This window comes from Paramisgurnus dabryanus, chromosome 10 (assembly GCF_030506205.2).
Source record: "Paramisgurnus dabryanus chromosome 10, PD_genome_1.1, whole genome shotgun sequence".
Classification (NCBI taxonomy): Eukaryota; Metazoa; Chordata; class Actinopteri; order Cypriniformes; family Cobitidae; genus Paramisgurnus; species Paramisgurnus dabryanus.
In genome coordinates, this window is record NC_133346.1 from 15,946,120 (window position 1) to 15,961,926 (window position 15,807).

General features: G+C 39.9%; 1 protein-coding gene across 5 annotated transcripts in view; it reads right to left on the reverse strand.

Annotated features, from left to right (window-relative positions):
* Positions 1-61: 61 nt before the first annotated feature.
* The window catches only part of kdm6bb (lysine (K)-specific demethylase 6B, b), a 31,267-nt gene continuing 15,521 nt past the window's right edge, over positions 62-15,807 (reverse strand). For 3 of the 5 annotated variants that reach the window (XM_065290638.2, XM_065290637.2, XM_065290639.2), the window contains 11 exons: positions 14,409-14,491; positions 14,169-14,292; positions 13,685-13,765; positions 13,445-13,598; positions 13,170-13,376; positions 12,487-12,621; positions 11,892-12,245; positions 8,808-11,167; positions 8,474-8,600; positions 8,283-8,388; positions 7,370-7,938 (listed from right to left, as the gene is read on the reverse strand). In XM_065290638.2, coding sequence (XP_065146710.1) covers positions 7,547-7,938; positions 8,283-8,388; positions 8,474-8,600; positions 8,808-11,167; positions 11,892-12,245; positions 12,487-12,621; positions 13,170-13,376; positions 13,445-13,598; positions 13,685-13,765; positions 14,169-14,287 — 4,035 coding nt within the window. In that variant the 5' untranslated portion in view covers positions 14,288-14,292; positions 14,409-14,491 and the 3' untranslated portion in view covers positions 7,370-7,546. Of the gene's footprint in view, positions 1,654-4,247; positions 4,419-4,511; positions 4,639-4,740; positions 4,883-4,969; positions 5,158-5,317; positions 5,433-5,559; positions 5,709-5,819; positions 5,892-7,294; positions 7,939-8,282; positions 8,389-8,473; positions 8,601-8,807; positions 11,168-11,891; positions 12,246-12,486; positions 12,622-13,169; positions 13,377-13,444; positions 13,599-13,684; positions 13,766-14,168; positions 14,293-14,408; positions 14,492-15,807 lie in introns of those variants that run through there. The other 2 variants (XM_065290641.2, XM_065290640.2) reach the window with 2 other exon arrangements.

The window sequence follows — 15,807 nt, forward strand, 5'->3', positions numbered from 1 at the left end:
AAATACTCTTCTACTACGCACAACCTCCAATCCAGAAATAACTCGCACATAGGCAAAGATGTGAATTTATCAGAATTATTTATTTTTTATAGTTATCATTATATCAGTTATAACACACAAAAATCACAAAATGTTTTAGACAAGTCTGGCTCAGTTCCTTAATCTTTTAAATTTTCTTTTTTGTCATTTCTTTGTTTTTGTTTTTTTAATACAGTCAAACAAACAAAAATTAGCCTGAAAACAAACGTTGAGAGGTATTGATGGAAAAAACCTGAAAACTCAAAATGAAAATCATCGATAGCGATACATTTAGAAAAATCGTAATAATCATAACAGCTAGCATGACGGAAATCATACACGTGTCACAATATCCTGTATTTTATGTGTTAAATATACAGTACAAAGACATTCATAAAAAGTGTACTGATTCTGTTCTAAGCACCAACTTGTGTAACTTATGTTCATTGTTTTCAAGCCTACAGATTATTTATACAGACAGAGAGACCCGGGTGGGAGGGGGTTCAGCACCATTTTGAATCAGACGGTCCCCCATAAGCCTCACCACATCAGCACAATGGAAAGATTTACAAAATACATACGTGTCAGAAAACAGAAGCATCACAAACGATCAATAAATACAAAAAAAGAAAAGAAAGTAAAATAAATAAAAAACAATTATGATTGAAAAATTCAGGAATTTAAATTCAGAATAGATTGAAAAATTCATTAAAAACAAGTTTGCAGGAATGATTTCTTTTTTCACTTAACACACACAAGGTTTTCCAGACAAATGCGATCAAATAAGTTGTAGTTTAAACCCGTATTTTTGGAACAACTGTTACATTTACTGTACCTAACGTGATATTTTTAATGCTCTATGAAAACGTCAATTTTCTTAATCAAATACCATGAAATCTTCTTTTGTCTACATCACAAGGCCAAAATGGTGTTAGTCTAGACTGTTAAAAAAGTTCGTTTCATCATTCTGAAAACCTTTGACAACTTAAAAAAATAGCACCCAGTCAAATATGTAAATACCTTTTACAAAGATCAGATCTGTAGTAAATATGACACGACCAAAACAACAGAAATTAACTTAATGCCACTGCAATGATCAACAGCTATAAAAGAAGTTCATCTCCCGCTGTTATACATTGTATCAAATCACCACTTACTCCAATAAACCAAAGACAAAGATTAACTGGACCGGTGAAATCGTCTTCCGTTTGCATAAAAAAGTAAACTACATCAGTACCTGAATTAATGCAAGCTGACTATTATTTTTTTATTTTTAAATGTATCACAGCAGTTATCCATTGTGGATCAATGACCTGATAGCCAAGTTACAGATTATTAACTCCAATGAGTCCAATGATGTAGCACCACTCTGGTCGTTCTGTATTTATGCATGAGAACTATCAGATGTCCCTCAGTAGCTGGCTGAGGGGAAGACGGGAGCTGGAGAGACATCTGCTGATAGTATTGTAAACAATGTGAAGTAAACAGCGATTTGACTGGCTGTCTTGTAAGTTTGCAGTAGTGGTTTTGGTAAAAAAATGAACAAAAGGTTTGTGCCTCTGCTTTGGGCCGGGAGATTTGGTTATGGCTGTGTAGTTTCAGACATCAAGTTCACCTACAGCACGGCGCTGTAGCCTGGGAAGAGAAAACCTTTTCAGTATAAATGGCATTGGGACAACTTTGAAAATGAAATAGATTTTCACGCCACGTTGACATTTTTGTAATGTGATGTTACAGGGGAAGAAGTCATTTTTTACTGTAATAGAGTTTTAAATGTTTTTACTGTATGCAAACCTTTTGTAATTTCATGGTTTTCTGAATAAATTTGTCATAAATTTATAATCAGATCTTCATCTAAGTCAAGGGTATTGACAAACATAATGTGTCTAAAAATAATAACACAAAAAATAATTTATTGAGAACAACCAAAAAACTCGTAGTGCTTATGGAAAAAGTATGTGAACCCTTGAGTTAATGACCTCAATAAAGCTAAAAAATTGGAGTCTTGTTAAGATAATACGTTTGAAGGTGTGGACTACAGCTACTTTGACTGATAAAAACCCCTCAAACTTTTGGAGTTTGCTCTGCACAAGAACAACACGCTTATGTGATCCATTCCTCGCCAAAAAGAGCTCTCCGAGGACCTACGATCAAGAATTGTTGCTTTACATAAAACTGGAAAGGGTTACAAAGTTATTCAAAGACTTTAGAAATTCAACAGTCTACAGTTAGGCAACCAATCTACAAATGGAGACGTTTTGGGGCTGTTGCTACTCTACCAAGTAGTGGGCGCCCAGTCAAAATGACACCAAGAGCACAATGAAGACTCATCAATGAGGTAAAGAAACAACCCTGAATGACTGAATGAAGATTTGAAGGCATCATTGGAACTTGCTAAGATCTCTGTTCATGAGTCTACAATATGTTAAACACTGAACAAGCTTATTAAAAATAACATTGCTGCACGTCTGAAGTTTGCAAAAGAGCCAACTGACACTTCATATTGGTACTGGCTAAATGTTTTGTTGACTGATGAAACTAAGATTGAACTATTTGGAAAAAAACACACAGTGCTACTGTACATCTGGCATGGCATATCAACATGAAAACATAATCTCAACTGTAAAGTACTGTATGGTGGAGGAAACATAATGATTTGGGCCTGCTTTGCTGCATCAGGGCCTGGCCCGCTTCAATCATTGGGAGGAAGATTAATTCTCAAGTATATCAGACAATTCTTCAGGATAATTTGAGAATGTCTGTATTTTAGCTGAAACTGTGTAGAAGGTGGGTGATGCAACAGGACAACGACCCAAAACACTGGAGAAAGTCCACAACAGAATGGCTCAGAAAAACAAAATCCGCCTTTTGGAGTGGCCAAGTCAGAGCCCAGACCTCAACATAATAGAGATGCTATGGACTGACTTGAAGAGGGCAATATACATGAGACATCCAAAAAATATGACTAAAACAGCTAAAACAGTTCTGCCAGGAAGAATGGGCTTCTGAAATTCCTTCATAAGGATGTGCCGGTCTGATTCACAGCTACAGGAAGACCTGGTTGAGGTTATTGCTGCCAAGGGTGTGGGGGGGTCAATCAGTTATTCATTTTTAGGGTTCACATAACTTTTTTTTACATACATGTTCAATAAAGACATGAAAGATCAGAAATTTTTGTGTAATTATTTTTAGATACATGTTTGTCAATACTCCAGACTTAGATTAAGATCAGATCACATTTAATGACAAATTTATTCAGAAAATCATGAAATTCCAAAAGGTTCCCATACTTATTCTTGCCACTGTATAGTTTTTTTAAATAGAGTTTTTTTAAACATAAATTAAAGACAGTACAACATTAACAAGGTGTATAAATATAATATATATCAAAAATAATTATATATTACAGGTAACACTTTACAATAAGGTGGCATTAGTAAAAACATTAGTAAATGCATTAATTAACATAAACACACAATTTTTTATAGCATTTATTCATTCTTGTTAACTTTAGTTAATGCCAATACAGTTATTTATGTTAGTTTGTGGTGCATTAACTGATGTTAATGGTTTAAACATTTGATTTTAATAATGTAGTAGTAAATGCTGAAATTAACATGAACTACGATTAAAAATGTTTTAGAAGTATTGTTCATTATTAGTTCATGTTATCTAATGCATTAACTAATTGTTAACAAATACCACCTTATTCTAAAGTGTTACCAATATTACATTATTCACACTACTTTATAATTACTATTGTATAACAATTGGTGGGATTGGGGGGATACACGCTGAAAAGTTTGAGGACCACTGCCCTATTCATGACAAGCTTATAATATGCATGATTTACATTTATATTCATACATTTGGCAGACACTTTTATCCAAAGTGACTTAAAATGTATAGCTTGTAATGCATTGTATCAGTATGTGTGTTCCCTGGGATCGAACCCATGACCTTTTGCAATGCTAATGCAATGCCCTACCAACTGAGCTACAGCAACAATTTCACTAGAAATATTCATTAGATGTCATATTATTTGTTTCGGATGTGCAGACCTTTTTGCATAAAGTAACCAACAATTTTAAACTTAAAAACAATTTTTTAAACAAAAATGACGACATACAAGCAAAAGTTAAATATAGCATATCACAAAATATGTGTATGTGACTATTGTTTGTACTCTCTAATGCATGTGTTGTGATGTATCAGTGTGTTCGACTCACCAGGGTGAAGTTATCATACATGTTCATCAGTTCATCAATGCGGTACTGCTCCAGCACCACCACCCCATTTAGATTCGGGCTCCGCTTCCGAGCGCAGTCCTCACAGTGAACCATGTACATCTTTCTGCTGTTGTTCTCACTGGTGACGAACAGCAGGTCGAACACCTCCACCTGTTAACACACGCACACACATAGCCACACGTGTGATGCCATGTCTTTATTTGCAGATATAGATATTTAAATATATCCCTATAGATTTCTCACATCACATTCGTTGCAGTAGTACGCCGGCTCGTCCTTCACCCTGCTCTGATAGGAGATCTTCTTCCCTGCAGACACCAGCTGGTCTCTTAAAATCTGAATGTGTTTGATGGACTGAAGGAGACAATGTCTGAGAAAGAGGAGATGAAAGTGATGTTGATGAATCTTAACAAGTAGCATACAACAAGCCCAAATCATCTTTATTCATGGTCAGTAGGAAATATTTATTCACTTTATCATCTTGAATGTGTTCTGGTCTGTGATCTTAATTGTGCGGGCGACGTTCCAGGACACATGAATCATGGGGACGATGGATTTGACTTTCTTAATCTCATTCCACTCGAAGCGCTCAAGAGCAAGCTGATATTGATAGGCTAAGAGATCACACAGTGAAGATGAAGATTAGTATTATATTTGAGTAACTATTAAACAGGAACAGTCTTTGGCGCCCCCTATCTCACCGTTTAAAGGGCCTATGTTCCAAGCGATGTTGTTGCACCAGCCCACAGCCTGAACCCAATGCACGGTGCCAGCATTGATCCACACAAGGTCTCCGGGTCTCTGAATGAAGCGATACACGGGGATGTTGGAACGATAAAGATCCTCCAGAACCGGCCACCACGCGCCTGTCAGGTAGTTCACGCCATGCCTAACATACAAATGAAAGTTTGTTTTTTAGTCGTGAATCTGACAATGATTCATTATAAACAACTTCAAGATCAAGACTTCAGATTAGATGAAAGCAATGTGGTTAGTAGAAGCCCACAAGGCTGATAACCAATGACGTGTGCGATCGATCCAAGACTCACTTTTCACAGAAGTCGCTGATGGCTTTCCAGTAGTGTTCATGAACAGCAAACCACTCACAGTCTCCAGGGCCGATATTAATATTCACTGAACAGAAGTTATTATTTTCCTGATGCCCTAGAGAGAGAAAGACTAACTTTAATTATACTACACTATGCTATATATTAAATACTGTGTTTGTGTGTGGAAACATCTAAAATCCTGGTTAGTTCAGTTTAGAGATATACAGTAAATATACACCAACCTGGAGTACGGCTGCCAGGGACCTTCATATAAAGCTGTACTGTGTTCATGCCTAATATCGTGTGACCAACGTGACTCAGCATGTTTGCGCTGGAGGACACTCGCATGAACGCAGGCAACTTTAACAGCTCCTGTAGCTGCGCCTTCCACCTGAACACAAGTATTCATCATACTTATTCAGTGCCAATACATTACTGTACCAAAGCAGAATGACCTCCCTGCAAATATTAATGAAACACATTTTATGGATGATTTGCTCACCTTTTGGGGTCAGACAAGTCAATGTTGGTTCCAAATTTGATGATTTTCCCAACCGCAGCCTTCTGATCTGAGCTGTTAAAATAAGAAAACAGAACTTTTAGTGACATATTATTTAATCATTTCTTAAATTAATGACATAATACAATGCAAGGATGATGTATTTTTGGGCCAACCTGGAAGTTAGCAGTATACACTGGTTCCCTTGTCCCATAGACTTTTAGATTATCGCAAAAAATAAGCTCTGTGTTTAAAGTGGTCATATTATGAGATTTTTTTAAAGATGTAAAATAAGTCTTTGGTGTCCCCAGGGTGCTTATGTGAAGTTTTAGCTCAAAATACCCCACAGATAATTTATTATAGCAGGTTAAAATTCCCATTTTGTAGGCCTGAGCAAAAATGTGCCTTTTTTGGGGTGTGTCCTTTAAAATGCAAATGAGCTGATAAATGCAAACACTGATCGCAATGATGGTGGTTTGTTTCAATTAAAACTAATTTGTGTTGTCAATTATTTTTAAAAACTTTATTAACGAAAATAAATACCTTCCGGTAGCGCCGCCATCTTAGTCGCGTCCGCATTCAGGATGAGAGCTTACGCAGCCTACGGAGGTTACTCTGCTGCTGCTCTGTGCCCCCGCCCTCCGAATTTGTCATACGTCACTAAGAAAAGTGCGTACACTACGCTTATACTCTCTCCTGAATACAGAGGGGTCTAAGATGGCAGGTGCTTCCGGAAGGTATTTATTTTCGTTAATAAAGTTTTAAATATGGATATTTATAAAACAACACCGCACGGATTACCCTCAGAAGACCTTTATTTATCATCCTGGAGCCGTTTGGATTTAATTTGTGAAGGATGGACGCACTTTTTTGGACTTGAAGGTCGTGGACCCCGTAACATTACATTTATTCAACTGAAAAATCTAAAACATTTTCTAAAATATCCGAAAATGTGTTTGTCTGAAAAACGATGGACATATTCAATTCGGACAGCTTGGGGGTGAGCAAATCATGGGTTTAATATCATTTTTGGCCGAACTATCCATTTAAACTGCACCATTAAAAAAAACTGACTTTGGGACAATGGAACCGGAAGTGCTAAAATGGTAACTCGCTTCCGAGTTTTGCCTACAAAAAACGTCATCACTGTGCCACTCTATTTCTGTAATCATAAATTATCAGTAATTTTAATATTAATACCTTTTGTAAACACTTATTTAAAGTGACCTGAATGCACTATTTAAAGCATTGTCAATTTGCATGTTCCCAGGAATCAAACCCATGACCTGGTTGTTGCTAGCACCGTAAGACAAAAAGTCTAAAACCAATGAAATTAGCAAAACCGTAACATCCGTTTGAATTTTTCTTTAAACACAGTGCAAAAATAAAAAATAAAACAAAAGAAGTCAAAATTGTATCTAAAAGTGGTAATAGCAATCTGTTTACTGTTGTGAATTTAACCATGCTTTATATCGTACCTGGCTGTAGAAGTCCCAGTGGTGAGTTGTGGGTTGGACTTTGTCACATTTTTTTCCTCAGACTTCTCTTCCACATCCTCATCTTCGCTGTCCTTTTCTTCCTGCAAAGTTTACACAGAGATGAGAAACTTACAGAAACTTGTTTTCTTTATTTCGAATGTACGTGTGGGTGCGTGATTACGATGAGCGTTTCGGTTTATACTTAGCATCTATGCCCAGGCGATTGCATCACCAAACTGCAATGCCCCTCCTCTAAGGGGAGAGGGGACATTTCAAATAACAAAAATTTGTCATTTCATCTATGAATATGACTTTATTGGGTGAGGTGGAACCGCGTGTTGTCACCACCAGTGTCTTCCTGTTCAGAGTTCTCCAGATGGAGAACAGATGACTGTTTTGTTCTGGTGCCAGTTCGGCACCCCTGATAATGATATATACCTGTAAGCTCTCCTGGAAGCTAGACGCTTGGTACTGGGCATATTTAGCGATAGTGGTGTGAGATCTGCTGCTCTCGCAGGGCCAAGTCTGGGCGGATCCATTATGGTTCCAGTTCTCATCTGCTGGCTGCTGAACCTGAGTCCTCACTTCCACCGCATGCTCTGCATTTGCCTCTACCAGGGACTTCGTGGAAAACAGACCTAGATCTGACCAGAGAGAAAGAGAGAGAGATATAGGTATGGCGTAGACCAGCGGTCTCAGCCTATTTTCCTTGCCCCCTCCCACTTACATATGCCTGTACGACAATCTGAGCTCCCCAAAACACTGGGGTTCACTTTTAGAAATGAAACATTTTTATATAATAATTAGTGGAAGTTTTCTCCATCTTTGTTTAAGTATATTGCATCCTTTGTCCCCGTAAACTCCAGCGTGCCACTAAGGGGGGCCAGGACCACAGGTTGGGAACCATGCATAGACGATATTTAAGCCAACACGAAAACCTAAACAATATTCAGTTGTTTGCCGATTATCGCCGTCAGCCAAAACTCACTTAGACGGAGAGATCCAGCCAGTCCTCTGATGACGGTAACAGCATTTTTAGGGTCTGTGCAAAACTGCAGCAGCACAGGAGAGAAAGCGTCTCTCTTACTCTCCAGCTAAAAACATCATACAAAAGTATCAAATCAGTGAAAGTCAAATGGATTAAAAAATCGAAATGATTTTGATGAACTCAGGACTCACATAAATGCTTGGTGTTGGAGGATTAAGTTTCTGTCTGGGAATAGGAATCTCTGTGGACATGTCGGGCTTGACTGACAGTGCAGGCAGCAGGTATGACTCCCGAAATTTGGTCTGAATGTTGGCCCCTCTGACACAGAAATTAAGTGTATAAGTGCAATAAGTTATCAAAGTAAAAGCATAAGAAAATACATGATAGTGGGTGATAGGGTGTCATGGGAGTTTGCTAGCTAGTTTATTACAGGCCTACTTCCTTTGAAGTCTCTATGATGTTCTGGTGCTACATATCTCTGGCTATTTTCCACATATACTATTGTGCATATAGAACTTGACTCACTTGCAGGCTTGTATGATCTCAGTAGCTTTGTTTCTAATGGTGATGGTTGGGAGGGGGATGCTCTTCAGCTCTATCTCTGATGCGATGAAGGTCTTTCGATCTCCAATCTCAACCTTGTTCAGTTTGATCGTCAGTTCTTTCAGGGGGATTTTAGATAACTCATCCGGTTTAAGAAGATTGATCCGATCCAGCAGTGGAGATGTCCCAGTCACAATACAGGAAGTTTTTGTGCTGGTTATGGTAGATGATGCTTTGATAGATGCCGTGTGGCTTATTGTACTTGCTACGGCGTCTTCTTTCATGCGTTTGTTAACAACATTTGCCACCTTGTCTGTTTCTTCTGGTTCGGTATCTTGCTCTTTCTTGTCATTTTGTTGGTTTTCCGGGATGACCTGATTTTCTCCTTTTGCTTTCTTTCCAAGAGTTCCGACTTGATCTCGCTGTCTGACCCCATCTTGGTCCTTTTCTTTCTCAATAGACATGGACCCGCTACCTTTCAAGGCCTTCCTCTCTGTTACCGACACAGGGCTGGAGTTTTGTTTAAGCAGTAGCTCGCAGCTTTCAGCTAGTTTAGCCTGAAGGGTGGCCGGAGACATTAGAGGTTCCTTCTCCTCTACTGATGTGCATGCCGGATCTTTAGCCGATTCATCGGCATTGATCTCCATTTGTTCATCCACTTTCTGCTCTTCTGTTTCCTGTTCCTGTCCTGCCTCTGTTTCCTCTCTTTCCTGCTCTTCTGCATCTGTTTTCCTCTCTTTGTCTTCCTCTTTGTCTGGCTGAATCATAGGTAATGAAACTTGATATGGGATATCCTGGGTTGGAGATGTGGCAGGTGGACTTTGCTGGCCTGGAGGACGGATCTCTGGACCCAAAGACAGAGATGATGAATATTTCAAACCTACTAAAGCACCAGGTGGTGGTCGACCAAATGGCCCGCCTCTGTAAGTGTACCTATGGCTGCTAATGGCCGAGTTTGGCGAGGTGTCCGTTTGGTGCAGGTGTGGTTTGTTGGGCTGAGAGTTTAATGCATCAGGACTACCATCTTTCTGATCGCTTTCTTGTTTTTCATAATCTTCATCCTCAATCTCCATTCCTTTTGAGGGCTCAGGGAGGCCGTACAGCTTGGCCAGGTCACTGTGGCAATAATCAACCCCAGTGCTGGTATCCACTGTGTCTCTGAGTGGAGATGAGTGTGTTGGACTGGGCTGTAGTACTGGTCTCCTCAGCACTCTAATCATATCCGCATGGTTTCCATCTTCAACATCTTCGTCTAGGTCTGACACTGGTGAGCCCTGCCAGCTCAGAACAGGTGGACTTGTTGGTGGGTCCAACCTTAGGAGCTCCTCACTATAGCTACAGTGAGCTGGGAGGAGATCTGGAGCATGATGGACTCCTAATTCAGTCAGGATACCTTCCTTGTTGCTGATGGGATGCTTTCCAGAAACCACCTGCTTATCAGGAAGAGTGGGTTTGGAATCACCTTCATTGGTGTGCACACTGTCATCTTCACTAGTGTCTACATGGTCAGGCTCAGTAGAATTTGACTGGTCATCATCTTCTGAGATCTTAGTATCAACTGCATGGGTTGATTGGCAAGGAGAACAATGGCTGTTATTGACAGGAGAAGTAGATGGAGAGGTTGGGATGAACCCTGAGGTATGTTGAGAGAACTTATCCTCTTCCTCTTTGTGTCTGAGAGGTTCAGAATCACAGGGGTCAGATGTTCCTGAATAAGAAGACGCTGATTTCTTAGTGGGCGTCTCACTTTTCCTGTCTGCATGCCTTTCTTTTGCTCTTTTTTTCATTTGCACCAGTTTCCTCCCATTTTGATGTGCGTTTTTCTTTTCATGTCCCTTTCTTTCCTCCCTCATCTTTTTCTTTTTCCTTTCCTCTAGTCTCTTCTCCATGCGTTGCTTTGCATCAATCAGTTCTCCCTCTTCCTTTCTCTCCTTCCTCCTCACATGCTCCCTGTGTCTTCTCTTGGCCTCTATGTGTTTCAAAAGTTCAGTATCCAGCTTGCTGAGGGAACTCTTGTGGATGGATTTGCACTCAGGCTGATGTTTAGAGTGCCTGCTCTTTTTAATTTCTGACTTCTGCTCCCTTTGGCTCCTGTCTACGTCCTTAGTGATGGCCTCAGACGAAGAATCTAAGTCTTTAAGATCATGTTTCTTTAACCCAGTCTCTGGACTCCTCCTTTCTGTACGATCTCTCCCAGAAGGACCGCTCACTCTGCCTTCTGCACTGCTGTGGGACTGGATGGGACTCCGTTGGCGGCTACCGTGTTTTGTTGAACTTGGTCGTTTTCGGTCCCCATCCACAAACTGCTGGGAATCCAGGACAGAGGAAGGACGTTCAATCTCCTATGTATATATAAACATAAACAATCTTAGTCTTTCTTGAGAGGAATAGACGAAATAAGAATTTAATTGTACCAACTACAGATGACAATAAAGATTTTGAATCAAACAAGGCACATACATGCAGGTGATCTATGTTTTGTATTTTCCGGACTATAAGTCGCACTTTTTTCATAGTTTGGCTGGTCCTGCGACTTCTAGTCAGGTGCGACTTATATTTCAAAATGAATTCATATGAACCAAGAGAAACCATTACCGTCTACAGGCACGAGAGTCCGCTGTATGCTGCTCCTGTATTTATGAAATGCAATGGATTCAGTGATGTGGGATGACTTTGGGACCTTTTTGAACTTGATATGGCTTGTCAAGTTAATTTAGCCTATTCAGCCTCCCAGGTATGTTCAATATGCTATTGTGTTAACTGAATAAATGGTAATGTTACGTTAACATGTATGGACATCTATTCAGCCTGCTGTTTTGTGTGGCATTGTTTAGTTAAATAACTTGCCAAATTAATTAAATGTCGGTTCTTGGCCTTGGATTTAAACGGGACATATAGTCCAGTGTGACTTATGCATTTTCCTCTTTAAAATGCATTTTTGACTGATGCGACTCAACTCCGAAGCGATTTATAGTCCGGAAAATATGGTAAAAGAAAAACAACTTCACCCAAGAAGAGTGAAGTAGACAGGTAAACGTTTGTCTTTATATGTCTTTATAGACTCACACTGTTGCCGTGTTTTCCAGAGCGGCTCTGTGGTTTCCAGTCCGGCTGTGCTATGTTTAATCTGGGCTGAGGTACTGAGGTGGCTGGACTGCCTGAGGGGCCGGTGTGCCTCTGTGGTGGAGGAAGCTGGTGCTGCTGACTGTAAGGCACACTGGTGAGGTTTGCTGGTGATGGGCAATCCCAGACCCCCTTGGCCCCACGTGGATGGGATCCTGGATGATCTCGGACCGGGTGATGGGGTGGCCCTTGTTTGGTGGGTTTCTTACTGTGAGAGCCCTGGCTGGGGCCACTGTTGGTCGGTGATGGGAGGGAATAGGGTCTGTAGGTGTCTCTTATGACTGAATGATTGGACTCCTGTTGAATGAAAACGATTAAACAATTGATGACAAAAACAGTGTGTAATCAAGTTTCTCAAAGTACATTTCTCAGAGTATGCATTCTTCCTTGTTATACAGCATGCACGAGATAACAACTGTTTATCAGCAAATGATCAAATTCAGCTCATCCTACAAAAAATTTGATTTTAGATGCATCTACAGCTTTCCTCTGGGCATGTAGAGAAAATCAATAGCACAGAAATAGCCCATTGGCCTACCTGAAAGTGGGAGGGGGATGATCTCTTCTCAGACAGAGTCCATGGCATTGAGCTTTTGTATGCTGGACTCCATGGCCGAGGTGAATGTGATGGAGGCGAGCGGTTGATGAAATATTTTTCTCTCTGGTGGAAATTCTGCAACAAAAGGAATTCATAATGATTTCACTCCAACCAACAGATGGTGCTGTATACTACTAGTAAGAATTAGTTAGTAAGCTCTAGATCAACCTTTTTGACTACAGTGCCCCCCATTGTCCATAAAAATATCTGAGAGGCTCCCCACTTACAACTGAAGAGCTCAGATACAAAACCACAAAAAATCAAATCACAATCAATACTTTAAAGAAAATATGATACAAAATACACCACAAATATCCTATTTCTTCCCCCTCTCCCACCTGAAAAGAGCAAATGTGTCTTTTAGTAATATTTTTGAAGATTTTTATGCCTTTATTTCTTGACGCAACAGTATAGATTAACAGGAAGTATGGGATAGAGACAGGACCTTGAACCGGGAATCGAACCAGGGGCGCAGCTGCACTACGTGCCTGTTAGCACCAACCAAAGGATTTTTTTTGCATCATTAGTGACCCCAAACAGAATTGTATACTATATTTTATAGTATGAAGGGCTGAACTAAACTAAGAAAGATGAAAGTGTCTTTAAAGACTATGACTCCTGACCTGGTTAATGCTTCTATTTCTCTTGCTCGGACAGTCATCTCGTAAAGGGGATGAATCACGGAGGGACGGTGAGACATGATGAGGAGGCGCTGGACGTTTGAGAGAGGGCCCTTGAAAAGTCCTGGGCTGATCCGATTGTGTCCACTTCTCTCCCTGGGTCTGCGAGGGGCGCCCGCCTGAACGTTGCTGCTGGTGCGGACCCCCATACTAGAATTTAGAATCTAGTTATTTTATTTGCTTAAATGGTAGCTACTGTAAATTTGGATGTGTCTTACCCTGTGGGCCTGGCTGGCATGATTGTTACTGCTAGAGAGGTGTGGTGGACACCCTGAGCTGTTTAAGGTGGAGCGCTCAGGGTTGTGATGCTCCTTTCCAATGCCTCTGTCTCTAGGGTGAGCGTGGGCCCTGTCCCTGTTGAAACCTGGAGGTCTGTAAATAAACAAAAGTGAATGTGATTAAACACTAAAACAATAAAAGATAATACATTACAATGCAGAACATAAGTCTGCAGTGACCTGTTGTTATACGTTTTGTTTGGGTAGTTTCTTCCTGTGGTGTAGTTTTGTGAAAGGGATTGATAGGTCCCTCCGCTGCACCTGAAAATAGAAATGATAATTTACATTTATGCATGTCAGTGCTTTTCTCCAAACCAACTTAAAGTGCACTAAAGCTTTACTTTTTGTCAGTTTTTGTTCTTCCTGGGATTTTTACATGTGAAACATGAACACATGTTATATTGCACACTGTAAACACAATCAAAGCTTCAAAAACACAGAAAGAACGGGACCTTTAATCCCGGCCTGAGGCCAAGATTAAGCGGATTTGAAGCTAAAGTATTTGATGAACATATGTGCCGAGAGCATTATTACATTTTAACTGAGGTGGCATTAAGCGCTTTTGGATCATATATTTGAACTCCTCATATATTTAACAACTTATAAGGAAACGTTTGAAACAGAAGACACATATAAACAGCTTTTGCATTTGTGTACTACAGACCTGGAGTGGGGGGCCCAGTGTCGGTTGTTGCCTGGGGCCCATGATGCTCGGTTGGGCCCAGAAGAGGGGAAGGAGTCCCACGAGTTACGTCCAGAATACTGCTCTGCTATGTGATGCATTCAGCCTGAGGTGAGACAAACACACGGCCACGCACACACACACATACAAAAGAAATTATTTGAGTTGAGAACAGTCGTGCTGTGTTTTATTCTGGCAACAAGAAAGAATCTGAACACTCACCACACTGATAAGTCTGAGAAACCCTCCACTGCAGATCTCAACAGAGATCACTAAACTTCCCTTTGCTTCCGATTTGAGCTTTTCTGCAAAAAGAGAGAGGGGGAGAGAGAGAGATAGACTTCAGTAAAAATCTAACAAAAGCATTTTTTCATGATTTGACATTAAACATCTTGATTCAGACTTGAAGACAGAAGGAAAGTTGACGGGTCTTTGCCTGTGCAAACTTGCCATCTCAGCAGTACAATGCATTGCTATAAGGTTTTCTAAAAGTGTTGCTATGTGGTTTTGGGGATTTTCTGAAGGGTTGCTATGGCTTTCGTAAGGTATTCCTGGACGGCTAGAACCCAGAGTACTATATGATATCACTCTATGAGATATTTTTAGCAATTTTACACTCATCACATTTTATTATTACACTTTGAGTCATATCTTTTTATAACCTAAAGATTGCATACAAATCTATTTTGGTGGTTCTATGTCTGAGATGCACTCTTAGAAAAAAGGAACAAAAGTTGTCACTGGGATGGTACCTTTTAAAAGGTCCTAATATGTACAGATATGTACCTTTGAGGAACCAGTATGTACCTCTAAGGTACCAATGTGTACTTTTTGACAAGGTACCGCCCCAGTGACAACTTTTGTACCTCGTGTACCTTTATTTCTAAAAGTGTAAACATCACCTCAGGAAGTCAGAGACACAAAGAAAGACAGAAAGTGGGAGAGGAAATAAAGAGGAAATCTTTAGGATGTTCTTCTTTGGTAAATGACGGTCAATATCAGTTTCCTGAGAGACAAGACTGCTCGGCTCCATGGATGGTAGCCACAAACTATAGCTTTATAACAATAAACAATCGTTCTAATCTGTCACTAAACACAAAAGTGTTTTGGATGCTGACTGGTGAATAAGCATGCTTTATTTATGATTTTATTGTATCATTTTCTGTTACTGTCTGCATTTGAAGTCCCCATGTAATAAATTTTGGCTTTTAGTATGACGATATTAACCTTATGGAGAACTATTGTTCTCCAAAACACTGACAAAATTCACATTTAGGGATAGTTCACATTTTACTTCTATTGCACGCGCAATAGGAAAAATATCGAAACTCTTTGGTTATTTTTTTTAGCGCGATGCTAATGGTCTAATCAGATTCAATGGATTATGCTAAGCTATGCTAAAATTGGTAGCGCCAGACCCGGAGATCAACTGAATGGATTCCAAAACTGTAAAAATCAAATGTTTAACTCTAGGGGAGCTGGGAAATTAGCATATTTTCAGAAAAAGTGGAGTGTCCCTATAAAACTTAAAGAGTCTCTCCTTTCCACCAATGTGTTTGTGTTTGTTTATCAGTCTGGCTATGGCTAAAGTGACCTCTGGAAAAAATACCTTTCGGTTTCC